This window comes from Gymnoscopelus microlampas (assembly GCF_963454915.1).
Source record: "Gymnoscopelus microlampas genome assembly, chromosome: 17".
In the NCBI taxonomy this organism is placed as follows: Eukaryota; Metazoa; Chordata; class Actinopteri; order Myctophiformes; family Myctophidae; genus Gymnoscopelus; species Gymnoscopelus microlampas.
The window spans coordinates 17,398,243-17,426,159 of NC_139954.1; the positions used below are offsets into that span (position 1 = coordinate 17,398,243).

A 27,917-nucleotide genomic window follows, 5' to 3' on the forward strand; every position below is an offset into this window, starting at 1 on the left:
TCTCAGCAAACCTCTGAATAAAGTATTCAATCAATCAATCAATACTTGCTTATTTAGCTTGCTTCCATTTTTATTATTATGCTTCCAATTATTATTTACAGTGGTAAGTATTTTCATGAAAATGTTTAGTGCCAGGGAGCATTTGTGTTGTTAGAATGTTTCAAAAACGTTCCAAATATTCCACATTTTATTGCAAGAGTTTTTGAAAATAGACAATCTACAAGCTCACAATGTGTCGCATCACGAAACGTTGTGAGTGTTGTTCAAGCATTGTGAACTTGTTATCAAGTAGTGTTGTGAACTTGCGTCGGCTATTTTCAAATAGCCGACGCATAATATCTCTATTAATACAAACGGCTAGTGGTTGGACTTCTGGGTTATCTGCAAAGGGGCGGAGTTTGGCTGTTATCGTGGCTGTTTCCGTCTGTTTTCATTTCCGTCTTATCATTGGTGTGATTCTTTGTCTCTGCTATGTTATGTTCTAGCAGACCACGTGTCCAATTTCCTACAAATCTATCAAACTGCGCATGCGTCGAGTTACGGTTGCCTGCCTTACGGTACTTTGCTGCCTCCCTCAGGTCAGGAGTATAACGCAGTTGATATCAAACTGTGCATGTGTTGAGTTATGGCGCCGACTGCCCACCATGGCCACTACCACACGCTGCAAACTTTAACATTAATTTATGGCCCTTGTCCAGGGCGCTTTAGATATCATCTTCATACCACTAGCACGCACATTCACAAGTACAATGTTCAAATCCAGGTTGTGTTGTTATTAGCACACATAGCTTAGCTCAACTTCTCATGGCTGTGGGAGAGAGGGCACATCCCCGGGTAGCACAATGGAGCAAATATTCTGCAAATATTTTGAGTGCGTGCACTCTGCGTTCATCTGTTGTGCGGCTTCAGTTGTTGCATCGCGTTTGTCATTAAATATGTAGCCATGTGCATGACCACAATAATTGTAATAATACTATAGACGGATTTCCGCGCGACGTCATCACAGAGCAGAATGCGCAATCTGCGCATGCCCGGGTGAAGGCGCGTTCGAAAATACAGCCCTGAGCGGCAGTGAGCGCACTGGCCAATACAAACTAATAGGCGAGTGTGCTCCGGTGCGTAATTTCCAAACGCACCCATAGGCTTCCCCCCGCAGCTGCGCGGTCATATTCCTCTCATGTTTACTAACAGGAAACCTCTCTATATATACTGTTGTAGCCGATATTGTAGGCTACTAGATGTGAGGGCCGCGTAGCGGCCCGAACCTCTAGGTTTAAAAGTGCTCTTGTGACCTGGTTGCTTGTTTCTCTCTCAAGACCTGGCAACACTGGTCGCCAGCCAAACGCACGCATGGTTGAAACAGCCGAGGCAGATTCAAGTGGCTCAGTCAGTTCAGTCAGGAGAGACAGGAGAGCAGAGCGCAGAGGAGACGCACGGAGCTCTGAGTGGCTGCTCGCCTCGGCTGCCGCCGTGCCGTGGACGCATTCTCCTTCCAGCTGTCTCTGTGAGCACTGATCTGTGTGAGATCAGATGGATCCTCGGCTGTTTTTTCCCCTCCTTTTCGTTGGACACTCTTGGATCACTTTGGAACTATAATGGGATTGGGAATATAATTGTGTCGTTTGGCCCAAGTGGATCTATTGTATAGTCTCTTGTCTTGATGGAAACCATGTCGCCGCAACAGGGAACGATCGGGCAGCAGAATAGACCCGGGTCCGAGCCTTTGACAGCGGGGAGCAAAGTCAGCGCTCCACCAGAGAACAAGAAGGTATAGCCTGTTATTAAACACGAATCAACATTGTTGTTTACGTGCATGTGCGTTGTGCGTTCTCTGACTGCGCGATGACTGCTCCGATTCGAATATGCTATTTTTAATGGTTCAAGATGTGTGTGATTGATTGATTGATTGATTGACTACTTTAACAGTTCGCAAAAAAAGCACAGAGGTCCAGTTCTCCTATCCTTTTTGGTCTGTTAAAAGGATAAACCCAAGAAAGCACTATGGCTTGTTGGTCCTGTTATGGTCCTGTTTGAATGGAAATTTGTAAGGAGCCTAAATGGGTGATTTGACAATGCTTAACTTATTTCATTAACATAATGATATATAGATTTTAGTAGGCTAGCCCTATGTTTATTGATTTATTGAAATTATTTTTGAGTGCATGTTGTCATCTGAGATTCCAGCATGTGGTTCTGTTTTGCGTTCTATTCCCAGAAATGGTTGCTTCACTTAATTCTTACAGATGCATTCAGACCGTTGTTAGATCCTTCAGCCTCTTATTAAGCCACTTTTGACTGAATATATATATATATATATATATATACATATAGCTATATGATCAGTGGCCTATTGTCATTATAGTAGGCTAAATATTATTTACCAACCTATAAGCCGAGGGGAGTGGGGATGATTGATGTTATTTTAGGGGTAGTTTATTGTGTTATTGCTTACAGAGAACAATTTCTGGATCACTTTGTAAAGTAGGCTGAATGAACAGCAAATCTTATCATTTAAATTGATTCGGTTTTTAACCTTATCATGAGTCGAAGAGACAAAGCAGATAAGGTGTTGATGACAGTGTGCTCTGATCAGTGGGGGAGCGTCGCTCTGACTCCTACTACAGACTCATTCATTCCATCACGCAAGGGTGTCACTTTCCACAAATAACTGATCTACAAGCTAACAACAAGTTGTTACCTTAGCTTGTAGATCTGTTCTTTTTTTCCTAATTTTTTTTTTGCAAGAAGCGGCCCTCACGCTTTATGGAGAAGTAGGCTATATGATGTTTTCATTCTAATGGCTGGCTGGCTGTCCATCCATACATCAGCATGCACATTGCATGCTGCAAAACAGACGCGCTTATGTGAGCTTGCACATCATCAGATAGTTTACTGATCACATTACTATCATTACACTACTTAAGCCTTAAGCCTGCAGTTTAATCTATTTCCACAGTGATGAGCCAATGCTTCTGTCCTGGAATTCAAAATGTACTTGAGTAAAAGTACAAACGTATTGGTATCAATATGTACTTAAAGTACCAAAAGTAGAAGGTACTCATTGTGCAGAATGCAGTAAAGTGAAAATACCTAAACATTTGACTTAAGTACAGTACTTGAGTAATTGTACTTACACCACTGGACATAGGCTAAAAGCGGCAGTTTGAATGATGTGACTGAAATTTTAAACGCGCACGCGCAAACACACACGTTTTATTGAAATCAATCTGATTATCCAATGATCAGGCTCAGCCAGGCGCTGAAATTCTAGTAAACAGCGCCCTCTTCCTGGTGGTGTCTAAATATGCAACTGCACCCTACAAATACCTGCAGAATGCAATGGAATAGACAAACATTGTTGACATGATTAGTAAGATTGGTCAAAAACAGAAAATGTACAACGGTACACCTTCAGACAGAAGCCTCCTCAAGTCCATACACATTCTGTCTGTGTGGAAATTGCGCAACAGAGTTGAGTTCTGCTTTCACAAAGTCTGTTGAGTATAGCTATTATAGTTGGAGTTACTGGAGTATTTCACAATAACTGGAAAGCAGTGCAGCCTGTCAGCATTTTGATGGTAGGCTTTTGCACATAGCTTAACTACAGGCCAAGCCTTGTCTTTATGAATGTAAATAGTGGCATAGGCCAAGAATTTACATTGAAATGTTGAACGGCCACATGCCACATCCTGTTCCCTCCTTGGATAACAATCTGTGTCATGCTGTTTAGATGTGTTAGAGCTCTAGACTACCATGAGTTTATATAGTCTCTGTAGCTTGAGATGAGTTTAGATTAGATGAGGTAGCCTACTGCAGGAATATATGATACCATATAATAAATATATGGTCTCTGTCGGGTGGAAACCTCATATGTCCAAAACTGTTACTTTTCAGGATTCAAATACAAAAGTAGCTCAAAACCCATCTCTTCACGCCGCGTTTCAAGCTTGCAGATCTGCTACTTTTGATGCGTTTGTTTGCGTCTGTAGTATGATCAAGTTAGTAGGGCATTAATTTATGAAAAAACAAAAAGTTATTACTTTGTTTAAACTGTGTGTGTGACTGACCGACTGACTGACTGACTGACTGACTGACTGCGCACAAGTCCCTTGATTTACTTTACATTACAGAGAAAAGGAATGTGTTTACTTCTGGGTCACGTCGAAATGAGGTTACGAACGAACGCTTTATTTGATTTCTGTCACGTTTTTTTCTGCCCCTGTCCAGATTGAATGAACGTACTGTATGGTTTGAGGACCAGTTATTTCTTTTCTGCCTCACGTGGTTTCGGGGGTATGGTGTAAATAGATTAGGTTTGGAATGGAATGGCTGCGGTGGCCATAGGGATGCCTGACATACCACAGAGACCAAGGCTATGCTTCATCTTCATCAGTTCTGCTATAGCAGTCATTCTGAAAACATTGTCATGTCAAGGACCCCCAAATTTAATTTTTATTTGGCCCCCGGACCCCCATTTGAAAAGACAATGGGGTTATGGGGAAAAGACAATGGGGTTATGGGGTTCCTTGTGCCAAAGAATAAAACAATCTTTCAAATATATTCCCAATTGTTTCACATTTTGTTCAAGATGTTTTGAAAACAGCACATCTATAAGCTCACAACACGTCACACCTCGACGGCTTCTCGACCTTGTAGGTCGTTTATTTTCGAATAGCCGATGTATAGGGTTAAAGTGGTTAAGCTGATTTCGATGCTTTGAGAACCACTGTGCTATAAGATGGGCCATTCATTGAACTGAAGGTTTATCTTATTAGCTTTACAGAGCTTCCCCTCTTAATGTCTGTTCATCTTTTATACAATACTTAACTTTTATATATCTCCTCTGAACTGAAGGACCTCCAGGGATGAGGCTGTATGCTGGCAGACCAAATGTCATAAAGTGAGTGTGTGTGTGTGTGTGTGTGTGTGTGTGTGTGTGTGTGTGTGTGTGTGCGCGCGCACAATACTTAACTTTTTTTCTCCATCTGGTACCCCTCCTGTGTTTTTATTCAACTTCTCTCTGGTCCTCTATTTCGCTCGCACGCACACACTCACACACGCACGCACATTGACCCATCTCATGTCCTGTTTGTCCCTCTCTGTGTGCAGAAGATGAAGACCCTGGCCCAGAGGAGACAGTCTGCACCCTCCCTGGTCATCAGTAAAGCACTTACCAAGTCCAGAAGCATGTCCAGGTAACCATGACCTCCACCAACATGCCTGTTTGTATGCATCACATTGTGCTCTCCACTTTCATGTGCAGCTGCTATTATGGAGATACTTTCCCTTCTGCCCTCCTGTAGAACAATGATGACTTTGGTCGTTGTGGATTTTGAGCAGTGGTTTGACATTTTAGTTCACTGAATTAAACCAGCACAACCAGCATCAAGAGTCATTGGTGCATAATGTTTATTGAGACTGTGATGTCTACATGCCTGTGAGTCAACTGCCTTCACAGTGTTATGTTTGTATTTTAATACCTATTCTAAACTTGTTCAACCTTGCCCCTCACAAATACTGAAACTGAAATTAATACTGACATAGATTAAAAGAGAAAGTATAACTAAACATGCCTAAACAGTAACAACTAAACTGAAACTAACAAACCCACTTGTGAATTAAAACATATACAGTATATGTAAAAGAAAATGAAATAAAAACTAAAAATAAGGGAAAATACAAAACCATAATAACCTTGGTCCTCAAGGGCTGAGCCCATGACTGAAATTAATTGCATAAACAGTACAACAGTTCATCATTTAAGGAAAAGCTGTGCGATAGAGGTGAGTTTTTAGAAGAGATTTGAATGAGGGCACAAAACAAGGAGCCTCTGCCATCATTCATGGCATGGAGGAGGGCTTAAAGTTGCCTCACACTCTGCTTTATTGAAAATGAAAATGAAAAACAGTCAAAAGTGGCTTAATAAGAGGCTGAAGGATCTAACAACGGTCTGAATGCATCTGTAAGAATTAAGTGAAGCAACCATTTCTGGGAATAGAACGCAAAACAGAACCTGCTGGAATCTCAGATGACAACATGCACTCAAAAATCATTTCAATAAATCTGCTATCAGACCTTTCCACAACCTCGTATCACCACGGCCCCCTTCCTCCACCGGCAGCGTAGCAAAAAAACTAATTATTTACCCCCTGGGGAGAATAGATTTACTACAGGCTGTGGCCCCTGTTTCTCATATTCGCTAATGTTATGTGTAATATGTGTGACGTTGAATATTATGATATGGATATATCAATTGGAGCAATGCAATTTTTTATTTGAATTGACATTGCACGTCGAAGGACGCTCAATGCTGATTGGATAATCAAATAATGAGCGGGAGTGAAGAAAAATTCTCCCTGAGGTACAGTTACCCTGTATCACCTTTCAACTTCAGATATATGTTAATAAAGTGTTTTAAATAGCGTGAGGATTATTGTACAAAGTAAAAATGCTGAGTTGATGCTTCTCCTTTGAGGAATCGATTCCTCAAAGCGCAACTTCTGGAAAGCCCCCGTGGTTCTGTTACAATGAGGCGCTAGATCATCACTTTTTTAATTTCAAGGACACTCTCAGAGTGACAGACTACCCCTCAAGCAACCCTGAGGGTCCCTGAACCCAGGTTTCCATTTGATTGATTGATTGGTTTAATACTTTATTAACAGTTTGCAAAAAGTACTGAGGATTTGTTTCCATTGTGGTCCTATGTATTCAATTCATCAAGCACCGGTACATGTCCCGTACCACAGACAGTATGCCGGGGTTCATTCCAACCAACCACATCTCTTGCCGGGATCTCTGCCGTCCTGTGCCGTCCCAGCAACCCCCCCCCCCCCAGTTGTGGGCCTTACAGGCTCGGTTCTCCGAGGTGCAATGTTTTGGACCCCCACAAAACTGTCACCTGGTCCCGAAACCCAACGTGTGTGACGTGTTTTGTGTGTGCTATCGGAGCAGTTTTATGTTCTTGTAGACAGTTGTTTGCCTTGGGGAGAGTACACTGACGTGTGAAACTGGACCACTTACACTTGTGTTGAACACAACACTCCACACTGTTTAATAGGTCACTGAGCTCAGGGCAACACACGCACGCGTGTGTGCGTGTGTGTGCACGTGCGTGTGTGCGCAGACGTGAGTTTGGAGAGAGACAGAGTTGGAGAGAAAAAGTGAGAGAGTCTTTGTGTCAATCTGTTTATGGCGTCTGACTGCCCTCACTGACTGAGGCAGTGTGTATGTATGCATGCATGCATGCATGCATGTGTGTGTGTGCGTGTGTGTGCGTGTGCGTGTGCGTGTGCGTGTGCGTGTGTGTGTCTAGGAATGCGCAGAAGGGAAGGAGCCAGGACTTGACACTCTCAGCTGTCACCCTTAACCTCTGACCCCTTGTCAGGAGGTGTAAAGGACAGCAGGGGTCACCTGGGTCAACCCCCACCATATGTGTGTGTGTGTGTGTGTGTGTGTGTGTGTGTGTGTGTGTGTGTGTGTGTGTGTGTGTGTGTGTGTGTGTGTGCGTTAGCGCACGTGTGAGTGAGAGTGAGATATTGTCTTTTTTTTGTGGTGTGATGTGACATGACCAGACAGCAGAATCATTCATAGACGGGACAGAGTCAAATCCTGGAACCAAAAATGGAATCAAGGTCTAAGCTAAGACTGAATGAAAAAGCTGTGCGATTTCACCTTCATGCACAGTGAGAATCAGTCACTTTCATTGCTCTCTATGTTCTATATTTTGTCGTGTGAGTTTGTTTCTTTGCTATCTCATCTCTCCCCAGTCATATTCCCTTCTTCTCTCCGTTCCCTCATTTCTCTTTCTTTTTTTCCGGTTTTCTAATCCCCCCAGGTGACTCCTCTCTTTCTGTATGAAGCTCAATTTATACTTACAGTAAATCTACAAGCTCACAATGCATTGTGGGTGTGACACGTCAGCTTGTTGACATGCCATCATTTTAGACATATCACTTCAGGTCTGGAGGCACCCTTAGCTCAAGTTCACCACATACGTCACCTCCTGAGTACACACACACACACGCACGCACGCACGCGCGCACGCACACACACACACACACACACACACACACACACACACACACACACACACACACACACACACACACACACACACACACACACACACACACACACACACACACACACACACACACACACACACACACACACACACACACTCACTTTATGACATTTGGTCTGCCAGCATACAGTATAGCCTCATCCCTGGAGGTCCTTCAGTTCAGAGGAGATATCATCTCCAGATTTGAGAGATATCAATATCAATATCATAAACCAGGCACCATACATTCAGCCTGATGTCACCTTTCTCACTCCACTACAGGCTGGACTGCATGCAGACACATGCACACACACACACACACGCACACGCACACGCACACGCACACACACACACACACATCCAGGCCCTATACCGTCATGCTGAAGATATTTCCTGGGTTGAGGGTATGGTTGAGCCTACTGCAGTGTCATAATGAGATGTGTTCCACTTGTTTTCATGGATCAGAATTGTCCTGTCTTGTTTTCATGGATCAGAATTGTCCTGTCTTGTTTTCATGGGACAGAATGCTCATGTCTTGTTTACATGGAATAGAAAGCTCCTGTCTCTTGCCTGACACGTTTGCACTGCACATACTTATTGCCTAGATTGTGCATTAGTAGTCTTACCTCACTACATGTGTATGTGACTATTTATTCTAACACGTTCCTCTTCGTTGACATACCAAAGCAGGCGTGCGTGTGTGCGTGTGTGTGTGTGTGTGTGTGTGTGTGTGTGTGTGTGTGTGTGTGTGTGTGTGTGTGTGTGTGTGTGTGTGTGTGTGTGTGTGTGTGTGTGTGTGTGTGTGTGTGTGTGTGTGTGTGTGTGTGTTATACACACCTAAAAGCAATATAACATTCCTTGATTGCATTCAGACCTTGATTTTGTGTGTGCGTTTGTGCGTGTGTGTGTGTGTGTGTGTGTGTGTGTGTGTGTGTGTGTGTGTGTGTGTGTGTGTGTGTGTGTGTGTGTGTGTGTGTGTGTGTGTGTGTGTGTGTGTGTGTGTGTGTGTGTGTGTGTGTGTGTGTGTGTGTGTGTGTGTGTGTGTGTGTGTGTTTAAGCCAGGCAGCAGCTTCCCTACATTCCTTAGTTAATTTACTAGGCTGCCTTCTCTTCCAATAAGATTAAATTTATTGTCAATTTGTCTACACCTGTCTACCCTGAAGTGGTGCACTTGACTCCTTTTGAAGGCCACAAAAGGCTCAAAGTTTTACGTCAACGGAGCCGAGAGAAAGGCAAATAAATTGGGGGGTTTCTAACGAGAGCCCGCTGGCTAAGAGCCAAGCAGGCAGCAGATTCTCACTTCAATCTTTTTTGTTTCTCATGCAACAGCTGAACTTTGTCTGGGCATTTGAGATCAATCTGTAGAGGTTCAAGGGAAAGGTGTGTGTGTGTGTGTGTGTGTGTGTGTGTGTGTGTGTGTGTGTGTGTGTGTGTGTGTGTGTGTGTGTGTGTGTGTGTGTGTGTGTGTGTGTGTGAGCGAGCAGAGAGGGGCAAGATGGAGAAAGCAGAGTGAAACAGACACAGGGAACCACTTAAGCCCTATTTTCCAAAACTTGAAAAGTAGAAAAACTATTTAAAATCATTGAAAAAACTAAAGAAATCCCCCCCAAAAATGTCAAGTTCATTAAAAAACGTAGAGACATTTCACATAATGCCCAAAACAGGGACGCCATATTGAAAGTGATTAACACATTCCCTGCCAGAGTTTATTCATAAGGTACTCACCCACTGCCAGCGTTTTTGAGTTTTATAGCCTTTTGAACCGTTCACAAAAAAATTATATCCATTAAAATCCGCGATCGGATGGTGTTTATAAACAGCAACGACGGACGTACGAGCCCTCATAATGTTTACACTTTTTTTCCTTTTTCTTCTTCTCTGTTATCCTCCGGTAAAAGAGGCTGCAAACGTCATATCCGTTTGGCTGTGACGTGGCTGTGACGTTTCCCCACCGGCCATCTTAGATTAGCTTAGCATCCGATCGGCTATCAGATCGTTTTTAAACACAAAGAGGATAACCGTTCGTCGATCAAAGAAAAGAAAATACAACCGGAGCTTACCATTCGTTTTTTAAACCGTGTGAAAACCATGATCTTTAGCCAAAACCAGGGAAAAACTGTTTTTTCAGGATAAAAAACGAACCGGAAACGGTTGTCGGAAATTTTCTCATAGGATGGGTCGGAAGCGTCATGGGAAAAAAAAAAAATCAAGGATGGTACCAAAATTTTTTTTTTTTGTTATTAAACCACATAAAAAGACGATCCCGAGATATCTCGGGATACGCAGGTAACGGGTGGATTTAATGTCCCGAGATATCTCGGGATTGGCAGTATATGTGTTAAGGAGAGGTGGCAGGATGCGAGAGAGTGATGAGGAGAACAGAGGAGTAAGAGAGGCGGAGTGCTAGAAATGAAAAAGGGAGTCAGAGGATGGAGAGTTGTCATCCTCCAGAGGCTCTCTCCTTACTACAGATGTCCTCATCCCAACCTGGTGACATCACGTGTGTGTGTGTGTGTGTGTGTGTGTGTGTGTGTGTGTGTGTGTGTGTGTGTGTGTGTGTGTGTGTGTGTGTGTGTGTGTGTGTGTGTGTGTGTGTGTGTGTGTGTGCGTGCGTGCGTGCGTGCGTGCGTGCGTGGGTGGGTGGGTGGGTGTGTGTGTGTGTGTGTGTGTGTGTGTGTGTGTGTGTGTGTGCGCGTGCGTGTGTGTGTGCGCCTGCGTCCATAGCCAGTGCACCTCATCTACATTCTGCATTGAAATGCATGCTGGGACATTAGTATGCCGTGTCGCTCTGTCATAGGTATGCGAGTGCTGAATCAAACGGCCACCATTGTGTACGGCTGAAAACACACCCGCTTATTGTCCCCCCCCGAATGTCAACATTTGTCCCCGTCCCCGGAGCCTCCGCTCCCCTAACAAAGATGGCCGTGTATGCGGCCGGCGTGGAGCTCCGTGTCCAATTTATCAACATCACATGACGGACAATGGAGCCGCTAGCCTCTCATCCATCAGCTTCATTGGCCGGCCGGTGCGGCTGTCCATCATGCATTCAGGGGGAGGGGATGTGCGGTGAATACGGAAGATGTTGTCTTTTTTTTTGCAGAGCGTCGGGCGTGGAAGGGACGTTCTGCATTTGTGTGTGTGTGTGTGTGTGTGTGTGTGTGTGTGTGTGTGTGTGTGTGTGTGTGTGTGTGTGTGTGTGTGTGTGCTCACTGAGGCACTGCAAAATCCACAGTGTCGATTTAAACAGTAGTTCTCAAACTTTTCAAATCCAAGGACCCCATGTTCCATTTGTACACTCTCAGAGTTACAGACCAGTAAGGATCCATTTTGTTCCTAGCTGGGAACCCTCTCAAGGACCCCTGATTCACTTTGAGAATCACTGAATTTAACCACTTTCAACCTGGCGTCCCTATTGCGGGCATGTCAATTTTAAGGCGTCATAATTCTGTTTAAAAAAATTGTGATGCAACGTGTTGCTATTTTTGAAATAGGGCTTAAGTGGTTAACTCTGAGAGTGCAAAAATAGACCATTATGCACATTTACACCATCAGAGTTATTTTTTACACAAAGTATTTCTTGGACGTGCATGATGGCCAGAGGACAGTGAGCAGTTGTCTCGTGAGCATTGTGGTTTTGCTTTGCCCTGGTATTAATTCAAGCTGGACTTTAACTGGGAGGCAGATCTGTTGGTCTCCCATCCAGACCCTCAGATTCTGTTCCCGCTTTCTCCCCCCCCCCCCCCCCCCCCCCTTTTTATATTTTTTTACAATGCCATTGTTCCATTCCGGGAAGTTTCAGTTAAGTTTTCAATACCAGTGTCTGTCCCGGAGATGCCTCCCGCCCTGCTTCGCTGGCTGGCCAAAGATCACTACTTAATTGGATCCATTCATCTCTCTCTCTCGGTCTCTCTCTCTCTCTGTTTTTTGTTTAATTGAATTGGCTCCGTTCTCTTCTTGACGAGCTGAAGGAACAGATGGACCGTACAGCGAGGTGGCCCAGGGTCACTCATCTGAAAGTTGTTAACGATTTATGTAACTATGATGAATTATTACGCAATCCAATGTGGAGAGCGATGGAAAGATTGTTGGAAATATTACGAGTGGACCCCTTACCCCCTCAGCGGTCACATGCTGCTGTTGTCACGTGCCGGAACTCTACAAGCGATTTACAAGAGATCTGCAAGCATTGTGAGCTTGTAGAAAGGCTATTTTTGGAGTGAGACATCTTTGTACATCAACGTGTACACCGAGCACCAGAGAGATGAATATGAGTGTGTGTGTGTGTGTGTGTGTGTGTGTGTGTGTGTGTGTGTGTGTGTGTGTGTGTGTGTGTGTTTGTGTGCGCGCAAGCACGTGCATGCACGCGTGAGTGTGTGTGTGATCTACGCCTTTTATCTCACTGTCGAGCGTAAACAGGAAAGGATGGAGCTTCCAAACAATTTCCGCTTCCTCTAGAAACTCCCCACTCTTTCCATCAATCCATCTGCCAATGTCACATATTATCACCAGCCAGCCAGGAGAACACAGGACTCATGTCAGACAGGGGTGGATTCAAGGAATACAGTACGTTAAATTGTAAAGTCATTTGAACAAAAGACATAGGCAACAGATGCATAGAAGCAGATCTTACACACACAAGACATACAGTATTAGGAACAGCGTGGCCTCCCTGTCCAATTTTCAGGCTACAAAAAAGCTGTCAATCTCCGGTTTGCACTCTAACATCATTTAATTTGGGTGAATCTTTTTCCTATATTTGTTGTTGTCATGAATTTTTATCACACAGCTTCTTGATCAACAGTGCAGTATCAATTTCAGTGGTTCTCAGTCTTTTTCATTTCAAGGACCCCCAGAACTCTGATGGGGTACAAATGGAATCAAATGGACCCGTAATGGGTCTATTTGGTTCCATTTGTACACTCTCAGAGTTACAGACCTGTACATTCCCCCAGCCAAATATTCTTAGTTGGCGTTCAAACTGGCAACCTCTCAGCTTACGATCGTTCTTTTCTTGTTTCTCTGGGTGATGCTGTAAGCTAGGCTTGCCTATAACTAAACCTGAGGCATTAGCCCAAACCACACACTCCTGAGTCTTGGCTTACAATGCTGATTCTCTAGATAAGCTCCATGTTTACAGAGCTTGAGCCAGCTTCAGAATAAAGTTGTTTTTATGTCATTGCTGTTTTGTAAAGCGACTTTGAGTACTCAGAAAAGCGCTATATAAATTGTTTGTATTATAATTATTATTAATATTATTATATATTTTCTTTATTCTGTGTGTGTTTGTGCGTTCTAGGGAGAACTGTCTCAGCCCAGTGAGTCCAGAGTCCTGTCCTCTGGTCCAGGCCTTCCTGGCGGCCTGTCCCAGTAGAGTGTTCCTGGCCCACGCTCACACACAGCTGAAAACTGGCCTACAGACCCAGGACAGACACCTCTTCCTCTTCACAGACACGCTCCTCGTCGCCAAGGCCAAGTAAGCACCGTTTGTGCGTGTGTGTGTGTGTGTGTGTGTGTGTGTGTGTGTGTGTGTGTGTGTGTGTGTGTGTGTGTGTGTGTGTGTGTGTGTGTGTGTGTGTGTGTGTGTGTGTGTGTGTGTGTGTGTGTGTGTGTGTGCGTGTGTGTGTGTGGGGAGCAGAAAGAAATAGAAAAACAGAGGGGCAAACGGTGAGATGAAGCCATATGGAAACATCCAGACATAAACCAGAACCAAGAATGAAGAGGGTTTTTATTTGTCATTTGTTTGCAAACAGCAAAGTGTTGGTGTGACACGGTCCGCATGGACTGTGCAACAACAGCAGTACAATATAAACACGATAATAGTAGTAAGATTTTTTAACAAGATATGAGAAAACAAGACAATGGGTAATGTGCAGAATTGGGGTGGAGACTAGGGACTTTAATAGAATAAATGTCAAATGTCAAAGTAATTGTACTCCTATACACAAAGTATAACAGAAAGAGAGGATTGTGATGAAGACGAGTGACGATCTGTTCCTATAGAAACACACACAACCCTCCACTGGCTGTCCCTTTATTCCCTCCTACCCTCCCTTCCTGTATCGCTAGTTCAGGTCTCAAATTTGTTTTGTGCCAGGGACCCCCAGAACAAAAGATTTATGTTAAAACAATTCTAAATTATTCAACATTTTCAATATTTTTAAAACATTTTTCAAAAATAGCAGATATAGGCTACAAGCTTTTTTTTTATTTTTAGATATTTTTGGGGGCTTTTTTGCCTTTATTGATAGGATGGCTATAGGCTGACAGTAAATGGGGAGAGAGATGAGGGGGTGACATACAGCAAAGGTCGTCGGCATACCATATATGCTGGATTACCAACATATATGGTATGCGCCTGGACCGCTAGGCCAGCGGACGCCTACTTTGGCTGGGGACCCCCTGGAACCCCCCCAAGGACGCCTGGGGGTCCCCGGACCCCACTTTGAGAACCAATGCGCTAGTTAATATAACTAGTGATACAAATGTAACCACATGGACAAATATTTGTGCACTCTTCGGAGTCACAAATGGATAAAAACAGGACGTTTTTGTTCCTTCCCTTCACTTCTTTCCTTCCATCCTTTCCTCAGTCCCTCAGCTGCTTCAGGTCCAGTCTATAATTAGTTTCTCAGCTAATTAAAGCCATGTGAAGCCAGACGTCAGATCAAAGCCACATCAGGCCCGCATGGGGGCTCCCCACCCTCCACTCTCACTGTGACAACACACACATACACTCACACACACACACACACACGCACACACATCACACACGCCCCACACACACACGCCACACACGCACGCACACGCACACACACACACACACACACACACACACACACACACACACACACACACATGCTCCAAGTTATGATAGCCCACAAGCATTCATGGTAGAAAGCCACACATGCATGCATGCCTGCATTCATATACTGTATGCACAGGCACGCACACCCACACATATGCACACTTATTTATGCTGTCCGGACGCATGAAAAATCACATTCACACTGAGCACGATAACAATGACGATTATGTCGTTTTTTTAAAATCTAGTGGATGGCAGTGTCCACACCACAACCATAACAACAACTCCAGTCGTTTGCCGTGATTTTTATGAACAATAGAAACATTGACAGCCATTCAAAATCCACCAGAAGGACATCTGGAATAGAGTCGGTATCACTCACCCTCGGAAAGTTTTGTTGTTAACCCATTAAGACCTGAGGCCGATTCTACAAATTACTTCTAAATCAGTAGTTCTCAAACCTTTTCATGCCGAGGCTGCGGACCCCCCATCTGAAAATGTTTTGTGCTATGGACCCCCAGAAGAGAAGATTTGTGTTTAAAAAAAATATGTATTCTAAATATTTCCAATATTTTTCAAATAATTTGCAAAAATAGCAGGTGTACAAGCCGCGCTGTGAGCTTGTATAGCTTGTAGAGCTTGTAAAGTGTTCAAATGAAGAAAAAGGACATTTTTATGACAATTTGACAAAAATTTTAGAGTTAATTTGAGAATGCTGAAATGTCCTTCCATCATGGCACATAAATAAGCACATATGCGCTCGCGTGCACGCGCGCACACACATACACACACACACACACACACACACACACACACACACACACACACACACACACACACACACACACATACACACACACACACACGCATGCACACATGCACACATGCACACACACACTCACGCAGCCCTAGAGGCGGTGCTGGTAGTCATATGTTGTGGGGTGGGGCTGGCCCTTACAGTGCTGAGAGCTCAGTCTATAATTGGTTTTATTACATTCTGCCTGGGCTAGAGGAATGTGTGTGTGTGTGTGTGTGTGTGTGTGTGTGTGTGTGTGTGTGTGTGTGTGTGTGTGTGTGTGTGTGTGTGTGTGTGTGTGTGTGTGTGTGTGTGTGTGTGTGTGTGTGTGTGTGTGTGTGTGTGTGTGTGTGTGTGTGTGCGTGCGTGCGTGCGTGCGTGCGTGCGTGCGTGCGTGCGTGCGTGCGTGCGTGCGCATCCAGTAGATGGATTCCACATGTGTGTAGTGTTTCCTTGCATCATGCATCCATTTCGAGGCATTACCATTTCATTGGATTATCAGTAAAGACAGGGAGAGGGATGATGACATTGGTGACTTGTGGCAGAATGTCCTGACCTGCCAAGGAACAAAACTGGGGTCCAGGAGATAAAGATTGTCAATTGGGGGTCCGTGGCCTAATGCAGTGGGACTTTTTGGCATGCTCTTCGGCTACCAAAGTATGTGTTTTTTTCAACGTGGGGGGTACTCAGATAGACCTCTGATAGATAGGTGAGATCAATCTGGAAAGATCTACCCACCACATTGCCACATTACAAATATTGAAAACAAGTTAAAAACATTGAAAACAAGGCAGGTGCATCGTCAGAAGCGGGGCTTGAGTCCCTTGAGGTGAACCCAAGGGAGGCGATATCCGCGCCAAGCGAGTGTCCGTGATGTCAAGCAGTGCGAAGCCGGGAGTTGGGAGTGAGAACACGTCGGGTCGATCTGTACCTATAAGAACAAAGGTTCTTACTGTAGTTACCGCACGTTGTGGTTTCCTGAGACGGTCTTACTTAACAGCATCATTATCTGTGGACCCCCACCCCCCCCCACACACACACACACACACACACACACACACACACACACACACACACACACACACACACACACACACACACACACACACACACACACACACAGGTCGCCAGTGGTGTAAAGTGACTAGGTACATTTACTCAAGTACTGTACTTAAGTACAGTTTTTAGGTATTTCCAAAAAATACCTAAACATTTATAATTCCGGACTTTTACTTGTAACAGAGTATTTCTACATTGCATTATTGATACTTTTACTTAAGTAAAACATCGTATTACTTTTTCCACCACTGCAGGTCGCCCACCCACTTCAAGCTGAAAGCCCAGGTCAGGGTGTGTGAAATGTGGACGGCCGGCTGCATGGACGAGGTGTGTGAGGGAAGCACCAGCCTGGAGAGGAGCTTCGTCATGGGCTGGCCCACCTGCAACTGTGTGGCGACCTTCAGGTACGCATGTGGAACCACTTACACACACGTTTGTATTACTATACAAAAAAAAACATAGGTTGCCATCGAAAATTACGACACCGGCGCGAAACTAAGTATAAATCAGGAATAACTCTAACCCTAACTCCTAAACCTAACCGCTAAATGTCGAATCCTAACCCTGACCCCGACCTGAAACTTTTCCTAATCGTAAATGTAGCTCTAAAAATATTTGTTCAACCATAAAATGACCATTTCTCTGGTGAGGACCAGGAGAATGGTCCTCACAGTGTCTGTTTCTCACATTCTACTATACATGTACACACACACACACACACACACACACACACACACACACACACACACACACACACACGCGTTCAAACACTTTTCTTTTCCTCACCTATATAGATCACAGCGTGTAATACATTTCCACACATTACACAACAAAACGTGTACTTTTGTAGGAGTCAGGACGCTGTGTTCAGTGAGCCAGACGCGTATTATTGAAAGGAAGTCAGATTGAACACGCCACCGCACACGCCATAAATCCCACGGACTCGACCGCACGGCAACAAATGAGGTGTTCCCAGCCGTAAAAACTCCCTTATCCCGACCACACACACACACACACACACACACACACACACACACACACACACACACACACACACACAAACACACACATTAATGTGTGTGTATAGTGCGTACACACACTCGCGTTGAACGCGCACAGACACATGAATATTATATGATACATGCACATTCAGGTACAGAACACACGCACACACATCCCACCGCACACACATCGCAAAGCGACGCGTTGTGAGCTTGTAGATTTAGCTTCTTTTCGGCAAAGAGAGAAAAGGAGGCGGTGGAGGCCTAGCATAGAGCCCTGAGGGACTCCGGTCAACTAAGTATATAGGCTTAGTTGAGCAGGGAATTCCTAAGTGGAATTAACACGGAGGGTTTTACAGTGGACGCCCTTAAAGCAGGAATTCAGTCCCAGCTGGAGTGAGAGTGTCTCTAGAGGTCAGAGAGGGGCTGACTTATATAAGAGGGTGTATGTGAGGCCTATTGAACCTGATGTACTCTTCATCATCAGTGATGGAAAAAGTACTCACATGTTTTACTTGAGTAAAACTTTACCAACGCGTCGCAATGTGAGACGTTGTGAGCTTCTAGATCGGCTTCTAGATCGGCTAAGTATATATATAGGGTGAAAGTGGTGTGTTTTGTAATAATAATCTCTAAAATCTACAAAATAGCTAGTAACTCAGGTTTTCAAACAATTGTAGTGGAGTAAAAAGTACATTTGCCTGAGTTGTAGTGGAGTAGGAGTAAAAGTATTGAAAATTAGAAATACTCAAGTAAAGGGAAAAAAGGGAAAAAAAGAAAAATAATTACATTACTTGAGTACATATACTTTCCACCACTCTACATGAGATCCTACTGTATGTGATGTCCTCTCATCATCCATGTATCTACTGTCTCTCCTCAGCTCCGTGGAGCTCAAAGACAAATGGCTGACGCTCATCAAAAGGTAACCCAACTCTACGGGTCACACTGTATTTCATAACACCGTCCTATCAGTTTTTGTTTTCTGTAGCCTGTGGTTAACAGCCAGTGGAAAAGTGTGTGTGTGTGTGTGTGTGTGTGTGTGTGTGTGTGTGTGTGTGTGTGTGTGTGTGTGTGTGTGTGTGTGTGTGTGTGTGTGTGTGTGTGTGTGTGTGTGTGTGTGTGCGTGCGTGCGTGCGTGCGTGCGTGCGTGCGTGCGTGCGTGCGTGTGCATGTTTGCGCGTGTGTGTTTATGTTTGTTTATGTGTGTGTGTCTTATTTAACATGTCTTGGAGCAGTAAAAGGGGAGGGGAATGTCTGCGTGGTTGAAACAAGTTCTTAACCCGTTTTTCGCTAACGTTGAGCTGCTTCCTTTCTCTGCCAGCCGGATACACGAGGAGAAAGAGAGAGATGACCCCAAAACCATCCCGCTCAAGATCTTTGCAAAGGACATCGGGAACTGTGCATATGTAAGCACCCCCTCCTTTCTGTCCGTCTGTCTGTCTGAACTTTTTGATTTCAAGGACCCCCAGTTTGGTATTCTGTATTAGACCACAGGCCCCCATTTGGTTCCCTTTGTACACTCCCAGAGTTACAGATCTGTAAAAGGTCCATTTGGCTCCTAACTATTAACCCCAGTCTCTACACTGTTAATTCATCAGTGTTAAATCAACAATGTACAAGAATGTACAAATGTAACCAAATTAACCCATTCTGATCCTAACTGTCAATCATTTAACTGGGGACCACCCTGGAACCGACTAACTGTCTCATATCGTCTCTGTCGGGTGGAAACCTCACATCTCCAAAACTTTTACTTATCAGGATTCAAATAAAAGAAATTGCACAAGTAGCAGATCTACAAGTTCGAGCTTGTAGATCTGCTACTTTTTATGCTTTTGTGTGCTGTAGTATGATCAAGTAGGGAGTTAATTTACAAAAAAAACACAAAAAGTAACAATTATGGAGATAAGAGGTTTCTGCCCGACAGCGACGATATTTTAATAAGCCCTGTGAGGCTAATGCACAGAGTCACCAGCAGCACACTTACGTAAGCATTTTTAAACAGTGTATTTCCATAAACGTCTGATAGTTGAGTGCTTTCCTCCAGGCGAAGACGCTGGCAGTCAGCAACAACGACAGCACCACCGATGTCATCCGCATGGCCCTGCAGCAGTTTGGCATACAGGTCAGTTATATGGAACATATTTTTGTCCGCAGTGTGTGCGTGTGTGGTATATTACCCTACCTGTAACCTGCAGCAATGCATGGCTGGCTATTGTAATTGGTCCTGTCCATGTGGGTGTGGATGTAGGCTTGTCTGTCTGTCTGTGAGCAAAATAACTTGAGAACGGATGAGAGGATTGTGCTTTTGGGTCTCAAATGTCAAGGTTAGGCGTTTACACCTCCATTTTACACAATGTGGCCATCTCTCCCTCTGTGTGTGTGTGTGTGTGTGTGTGTGTGTGTGTGTGTGTGTGTGTGTGTGTGTGTGTGTGTGTGTGTGTGCGTGTGCGTGCGTGCGTGTGCGTGTGTGTGTGTGTGGCTAGTCTCAGGACCACAGGGAAGCCACATCGCTACAAGGCCCTGTCTTGTTGTAATTGATTGGTATCTATTACTAATAAAAAATAATAAACAACATGCTCTCTTTTGTTTCGTTTTGTGTGTGTGTGTGTGTCTGTGTGTGTGTGTGTGTGTGTGTGTGTGTGTGTGTGTGTGTGTGTGTGTGTGTGTGTGTGTGTGTGTGTGTGTGTGTGTGTGTGTGTGTGTGTGCGCAGGGCTGTGTTAAAGACCACCAGTTATGGGTGAGCAGCAGCAAGGACGACCCCCCCTACCCTCTCATAGGTGAGTCATCTGTCACTCTGTCACATCTGTCATTATGAGCACTGCAACAGCACTGCCCCCCCCCCCCCCCCAAAAAGGAAGAGTTTGGACAATAGCATTTTTGTTGTCGAGTGACTGCATTTCACTACCTTTCACACAAACACAGACACACACACGCACGCACACACACATACTTAACACATACCTCCGGACACACTGATTGACTCTTTTGCAACCACCCTTGACCTTTAACCCTCCTGACCTCTTTCTTGTGCAGGCCACGAGTTTCCCTTCAGCATCAAGATGAGCCACATCCGTGACGGGGGGAGCAGCGCTGGGGGGCTAGGAGGAGGAGGAGGAGGAGGAGGAGGAGGAGGAGGAGGAGGGGGTGGCAGTTATCCAGGGAGTCCCTCAGACTGTCCAGGAGTGCTGCTGCTGGACCAGTGCCTCCCTCCGGACACCCAGTGTCAGTTCATCCTCAAGCCCAGCAGGGTGTCCCCGCGGCAGGCCCCGCTCATTGGTAAGACAAGACGAGGAGAGATTGTATTCTATAGATTAAAGGGAAAGAACACTTTGGTAGAGGTTTGGGTTTTGTAATTACCTTGTCATGACGCAACTCCAAAGGTGGGCAAGAGATCAGAAATGGTTGCTCCATTGATTAGAAATGTACAAATCAAAAATGCAAAGAGCTTGAATTCAAACAGGGTGATTTGATTTGATTGAGTGAAACTATGTCAAAATAACCCACATGTTGCTCGGCTACGCTGGCCTCCGTCAGAATCCGGAGCCGGCCCCTAAATGAGATTACTTGAATCGCTTGGTAAAACCTTTGGGCAGTGGCAGATCCATATTCAGCGGCAGACTAACATGAGGTTGTCATAGTAGGTGGTCGGACCGTGCGGCTCCATAAATCAGGTCCCAAAAAGTAGATTTGATTTGATTGAGTGAAACTATGTCAAAATAACCCACATGTTGCTCGGCTACGCTGGCCTCCGTCAGAATCCGGAGCCGGCCCCTAAATGAGATTACTTGAATCGCTTCGTAAAACCTTTGGGCAGTGGCAGATCCATATTCAGCGGCAGACTAACATGAGGTTGTCATAGTAGGTGGTCGGCACGTGCGGCTCCATAAATCAGGTCCCAAAAAGTACTCCCAGTTCACACTGCAAGGAACGAAAAGTACTGAGGCAGTACCTCGTATCCTGGGAGTCCATTAAGCCTGATTTATACTTTGTCGTACAAAGGGCGTGGCCCAACCTGTAAGCCATTGTGAGCTTGTAGATCGGTGCAAGACGACATGACTGAGGCATTATAAGGACATATTGTAAATCAGACGCACAGTCGCCTGCATGTGCCAAGTAGGTCTTCATTCCACTTTGGACACTGTGTGTGCTTCAAAGGTCCGTTCTGTTGACGGGAACAAGGAGAGCAGGCAGCGAAGAAGAGAACAGTGGAAGACACTATGGGGTCAAAGGGCGCTAGGAAGTGAGCCAGAGCAAAAATATGGAAAAATGATTGAATGTCACGGCAGACAAAGAGAAGCAAATCCCCCAGAGGAGAAGGAACAGAGTGTGAGAAAGGGGAGATGGAAAACGAAAAAGGGATGACACAGCTAGAGAGAAAGAAAGAGGGTCACTGGAGGGGACGGAAAGAGAAACAATGTCGCATAACAGAGAGAGAGAGAGAGAGAGAGAGAGAGAGAGATACAAAGAAAAAGAGCGGGAATGAAGAGAGAGAGAATGGGAGAAGAAGATACAGAGAGAGAGAGATACAAGTGAAAGAGAGAGAATGGCGTGAGAGAGAAAGAAAGAAAGAGAGAATGGGAGAAGGAGATACAGAGAGACAGACAGAGAGAGATACTGTATATAGAGAGAGACAACATGAGCAGACGGGAGGACAACCGGATGAGAAATGGAACAGGAGGTACAGAGATTGAGAGAGTGATGGAGGGAGAGAAATAAAAAAGATAGGCAGGAGGGTGGAGAGTGAGAGAGATGGAAAAAAAGGGAGATGAGACGACGGAGGAGGGGGAAAAAGAAGTGGTAGAGAGAGTGAGTGTTTTCCAGGCGAGAAGGCTCCAGCATGCCAACCGCAAGCCTTGCCTTGGATTCCTCTAGCCTCCCTCCCTCCCTCCGCGTCAAATCCAGCCCAGTGTTGCATAATCTCTCCATACCACCCTAATGACTTGCACCCAGCCCTATAGCTCAATAACATACAGTACGCACGTCTGTGTGTAGTGTGAGTGTGAATAAGTGTATAATATATATGTATATACTGTAGATAACAATCTAATAACCCACACCCAACCTTTAAACGCCCTATTTCATACTTTTTTGATTATTTTTGGAAATATTTGTCAAATTTTGAAACTTTTTGCCTCTAATGCCTCAAATAGGGACGCCAGGTTGGAAGTGGTTATGCAACACGCACGCACGCACGCACACACACACACACACACACACACACACACACACACACACACACACACACACACACACACACACACACACACACACACACACACACACACACACACACACACACGTGTGCTTGCATGCACATGTGTGTTTTCTTAGTACAATTTAATGCAAGGACGCTTTAAGCTGACGAGCAAGCCTCCCTCTGGCCAAAGAGTCCACTCCAAAACACACCATTTTATTGTCCATAAGGAGAAATAATATGTTTCATGTTTCATAATAAGCCAATGGGGGTTTCTTAAAAAGATGATAAACCGTGCCCACCCACTTAACTCGCACTCTTTCTCTCTCTCCCTCTGGTCCTCGGCGTCTCTCGCTCTAACCAAAATTGTTTTCCACCTTCGGCGACGTGAAATGATGCAATGCTTGATTTATTTGTTTGTGTTCAGCAATGGCGAGGACGTGCGGAGAAATGTGGGCGCGGGCCAGTAACCGTGTTATGTTTGAGTTGCGTTCCAGAGCGTAATTGGGCAGAACGGCCAGATTGTTAAAAGTTAGTTTTGATTGGGCAAAGCCCCGGGCAACTATGCGAGCTACAGCATACCACATCTGTGCCTCCACCCAATAAGCCCACCCAAACAAAACCAGAAATTCTGTATTCTTTAATTCATTAGTGATGACTTTATTTCATCGAAATACTAGCAGTTAAGAAATATAACTTTGTGCCGCGCTGTGAGCTTGTACACATTTTTGAAAGTTTTGAAAAATATCAATGGGGGTCCGTGGCCAAATAAACATAAATTTGGGGGTCCTTCATGTGCACTGTTACACAGGTTTCTGACTGTACAAGCACACTACAACATACAGTAGGTATATCATACTGAACAAGCACACATACATGTTGGCAGACCAAACAGAAAAACACACATGCACACACTGCGTTTTGGCATGTATGAGCAAATATTCTGGCTCATTACAGAACAAGAAACACCCAGTTCTAGACACACACACACACACACACACACACACACACACACACACACACACACACACACACACACACACACACACACACACACACACACACACACACACACACACACACACACACACACACACACACACACACACACACACACACCAAATTAAAACAAACCCTCCGGCTTAATTTAACTTGAGAACGTCTATACACGCCTGAGTAAAAACACTTGGAATCAATGCTTTCTCTCTCTCTCTCTCTCTCTCTCTCTCTCTCTCTCTCTCTCTCTCTCTCTCTCTCTCTCTCTATCTCTGCTTCAATCGTTCTTTGCTCCACTTCTCCGTCCTCATCTGTCTTCCTCTTTCTCTCCGTCTTTCCATACATAATCTTCCCTCCATCTCTTTCGCGCCCATTTACCTCACTCTACCCTGTTCTCTCTCCGCTTTTTCTCTTTCTTTCTATCTCTGTCCCTCTCTCCTCTCTCTCTTCATTCTACCTCCTTCTGTCTGTCTCTCTCTCCCTCGCTCTCTCCGTGGTTGTAACCACTTAAGTTTATACTCTGTCATACGATGCATAGCGAAAATAAACAAAATACAAGCTCACAATGCATTGCCATGCAACACTTTGTGAGCTTGTAGATTGGCTTTTTGGGGCATTTTAATTCTTTTAATGCCAAAAAAGAAACAAACGTTTGAAAAAGTAAAAAGAAATTGGGAAAAATTCTGAACATTCCTGAAAAAATCGGATTTTTATGTATTCATAAATGTAATAAAATAGATTATCCAACTCCTCCATCTTCTTATTCTCTATTCCTTTTCGTCTTCAGACCCTGTCCAGCAGAAGCCCTTCAAAAGGAAACGCTCTCTGATTAACTGGACCTTCTGGAGAGCGGGCTCCAGCAGCCAGCTGGACAGCCTGCCCCTGTCCCCCACCTCGCTGCACCCTCCCGGGGGACGTCTGTTCGGGCGACCCCTGGGCTCCATCTGCGGCCCTGACAACGCCCTGCCCAAGCCTGTCATGGTGAGAGTGTGGCCCTCCGAGGTCCCCACCCTGCTGGGTGTGGGGCACTACTAGGGGCCCGGGGCCGTGAGGGGAGGAGTTGCGAGCGTGCGTTTAGCTGATATCTGATATCCAGAGCGACTTTGCAACGACTGCAACGGCAGAACAGACTTTCGAACCGAATCGGTTCCTAGATCGTTAAGATTTGCCACTGACCTCCATGGTAGAGAATACACAGTAAACTCGTCAATGTTAATTAATTTAACCTGTTTTGTTCCTTATGAGTATACATAATATATATTTGGTTACATTTAGAATACTCTCAGAATTACAAATGGATAAATTGACACTAAGGATTTTCGTGTGTACGAGAGGCAGAGCTAGCATAGCGTCCAGACATCGTTCATGGGACTTTTTCAATGATCGTTTTTGATCGAAGGGAAATACAGATGGGTACATGAGAGTGTAAAATAGAGCCGTAATATTGATAGTTACTGGGAACATAAGAACAGAGAGGGAATCATAATACCTCAGGGACTTAATTTACATTGTCTCGGCATCATCCGATATTTCTAGTGAAACCTGTTGAACCAACCAAACAAGATTCCACTGGGTTGTTCTGTTTATCTACAGATAGATACAGTGACATGAATAATCCACACACACACACACACACGCACGCACGCACGCACGCACGCACGCACGCACGCACGCACGCACGCACGCACGCACGCACGCACGCACGCACGCACGCACACACACACACTGACACACAAGATTAGCGTTTCATGCCGTGTTTTAACCCATTAAAACCGGTAAAGCATCTTTGTCATTTTAGATTTTAGCGAGCTTGTACATCTGCTATTTTTGAACATTTTTTAAAAATCTTGAAAGTGTGCAAACTACTGATTTAGAAGGCATTTGTCGAATCGGCCTCAGGTCTTAATGGGTTAAAAAACCAAACTCCTGCACCATTTCCAGTTTGTATTTGTTATTGAATATAACATTTTAAGGGTCATTTATCTGTACATTTGTTGTACAGAAAGTAAGTACAGTAGTCCCAGTCCTATCTCCCGGTCCCTAGGGGGGCGAGAAAACAATACATCACAATAGCAGACATTAAACCAAGAACAAATACATTAAAATAACATCCTACAACAACAAAAGCAACCAACGATGTTCCCTCTCTCCTGCCCCGTCCAGGACATGTTGGTGTTCCTGTACCAGGATGGGCCGTACACCAGGGGGGTGTTCAGGCGTTCAGCGGGGGCCAAAGCCCAAAGAGAGCTGCGGGAGCGCCTGGACGCCGGGGCCCAGGACACAGAGCTCACCCAGCAGTCTGTGTTCGTCACCGCCGCCGTTTTCAAGGTATGACCCAGACGAATGGAAGGCTTGGCTCATTGCTTTCACTGCCTTTGATACAACATAGTTCAGCCAACAAGTACGTACATACAAAAATAAACTTTCAACGTAATTGGAAAAAAGTGCCATAGAACTGAATGTGCACAACCATGCATGTGACCACTAAGGTAGCCAGTCAGGAAGGTCACTGTTCCATCATTTTGACCACATGCACTTCGGGGAGTCTAGAAAGTATGAACCCAGGGATGGATTTTCTCACGCTTTATAAACTGTAATAGATAGTATACACAGTATACACAGCAGTGTTAATATAACTCTGACAGAAACACACACATGCTCACGCAAAACAGACACGCAAAAAGAACAAATTGTTGAACTCCTGATCTGTTTTTGTCTGGCTCGGTTTTTAAAGTCATACAACAGCAGAACAAATATTAGAGAATACTACATAACTGAAGAAATGACTGAAGCACTACCAAACTCTCTCACACACACAGCTAAGACCAGACGGTCAAAAAAACCTACGTTTATGTTGCAAGGCTCAGGGACAGCCAGGGACACGGCTTATCAAGCAAAATACCTCATCGTCCTCCATTTGGAGAGAAGTCGACTTGTTTTTGTTGCCGTTGTGTTTCATTTACATTCAGCGCAATTGGCAGGATATGAGCCATGCAATGTATTAAAACGTTGTGTGTGTGTGTGTGTGTGTGTGTGTTGTTTGCAAACAGGACTTCTTGCGTAACATTCCTGGCAGCCTGCTGTGCGGTGACCTGTACGAACAATGGATGTCCGTGATGGAGGGAGATGGAGAGGAGGAGAGAGCGCACGCTATCACCAGGTAGCATCCATGCTAACTAGCACGTAGAATGTGTAAATACACACATGAAGGCACGTTCGGGCGCACATTCTCTCTGCGCCATTTCCTTTGTGTTTTTCCACTGCATTAATTCTCTAATCTCTGAAGCCTGATGTATACTTTGCTGTACAATGGTGTGGCGTGCCGGAAATATAGCCGTTCTATAGGCTATTGTCGGACATTTTTGGTTAGCTATAACATAACTCTAATTCTAACCCCTAACCATAAATGCTAACTCCTAACCCTAAAATAATCCTGGCGGAGATAAAAAGTTAGATCCTGCAAAATGTCCTCACTTTCCGTAATTTCTCCTATCCAAAAGACAGAAGACAAAGTGGTACGAGTACATCAAGTCTCACTCATTCTCACTTTCGCTCTCTCACACACACACACACACACACACACACACACACACACACACACACACACACACACACACACACACACACACACACACACACACACACACACACACACACACACACACACACCAAACCCTACAGGCATTCATTCCATGTACTGTAGGAGTTCTAATGTACACATAGGGTATAATGACAAGGGACAGACCTGAATAGACAGAGGAAACCAGAGGCGAAAGCGAAGCTGACAGTAAAGATGACAGGCGACAAGTCGTTCTGCTCCAGCAGCGAAGAGATAAATTCCTTCCTCTTGGGCAGAAGAGAGAGAGAAAAAAAAGGTCCAACAATGAACATGTATTTTAGAGAAATTCCTAGCGAGCCACGGGGCACAAATAACAAGATGGTACTCACTGTGAATGCGTGAGAAAGTCCCCAGTCAACCAAACTACTGCTACATGGT

General features: G+C 44.7%; 1 protein-coding gene across 2 annotated transcripts in view; it reads left to right on the forward strand.

Moving 5' to 3' along the window:
• Positions 1-27,917, forward strand: part of LOC311063966 (rho GTPase-activating protein 20-like) — a 74,916-nt gene that overhangs the window by 31,551 nt on the left and 15,448 nt on the right. The window contains exons 1-12 of one of the 2 annotated variants that reach the window (XM_084083618.1): positions 1,407-1,768; positions 5,110-5,195; positions 13,359-13,535; positions 16,977-17,126; positions 18,607-18,648; positions 19,048-19,132; positions 19,774-19,851; positions 20,441-20,507; positions 20,764-21,006; positions 24,708-24,901; positions 26,084-26,248; positions 26,971-27,080. In XM_084083618.1, coding sequence (XP_083939744.1) covers positions 1,661-1,768; positions 5,110-5,195; positions 13,359-13,535; positions 16,977-17,126; positions 18,607-18,648; positions 19,048-19,132; positions 19,774-19,851; positions 20,441-20,507; positions 20,764-21,006; positions 24,708-24,901; positions 26,084-26,248; positions 26,971-27,080 — 1,505 coding nt within the window. In that variant the 5' untranslated portion in view covers positions 1,407-1,660. Of the gene's footprint in view, positions 1-1,406; positions 1,769-5,109; positions 5,196-13,358; positions 13,536-16,976; positions 17,127-18,606; positions 18,649-19,047; positions 19,133-19,773; positions 19,852-20,440; positions 20,508-20,763; positions 21,007-24,707; positions 24,902-26,083; positions 26,249-26,970; positions 27,081-27,917 lie in introns of those variants that run through there. The other variant, XM_084083617.1, reaches the window with a different exon arrangement.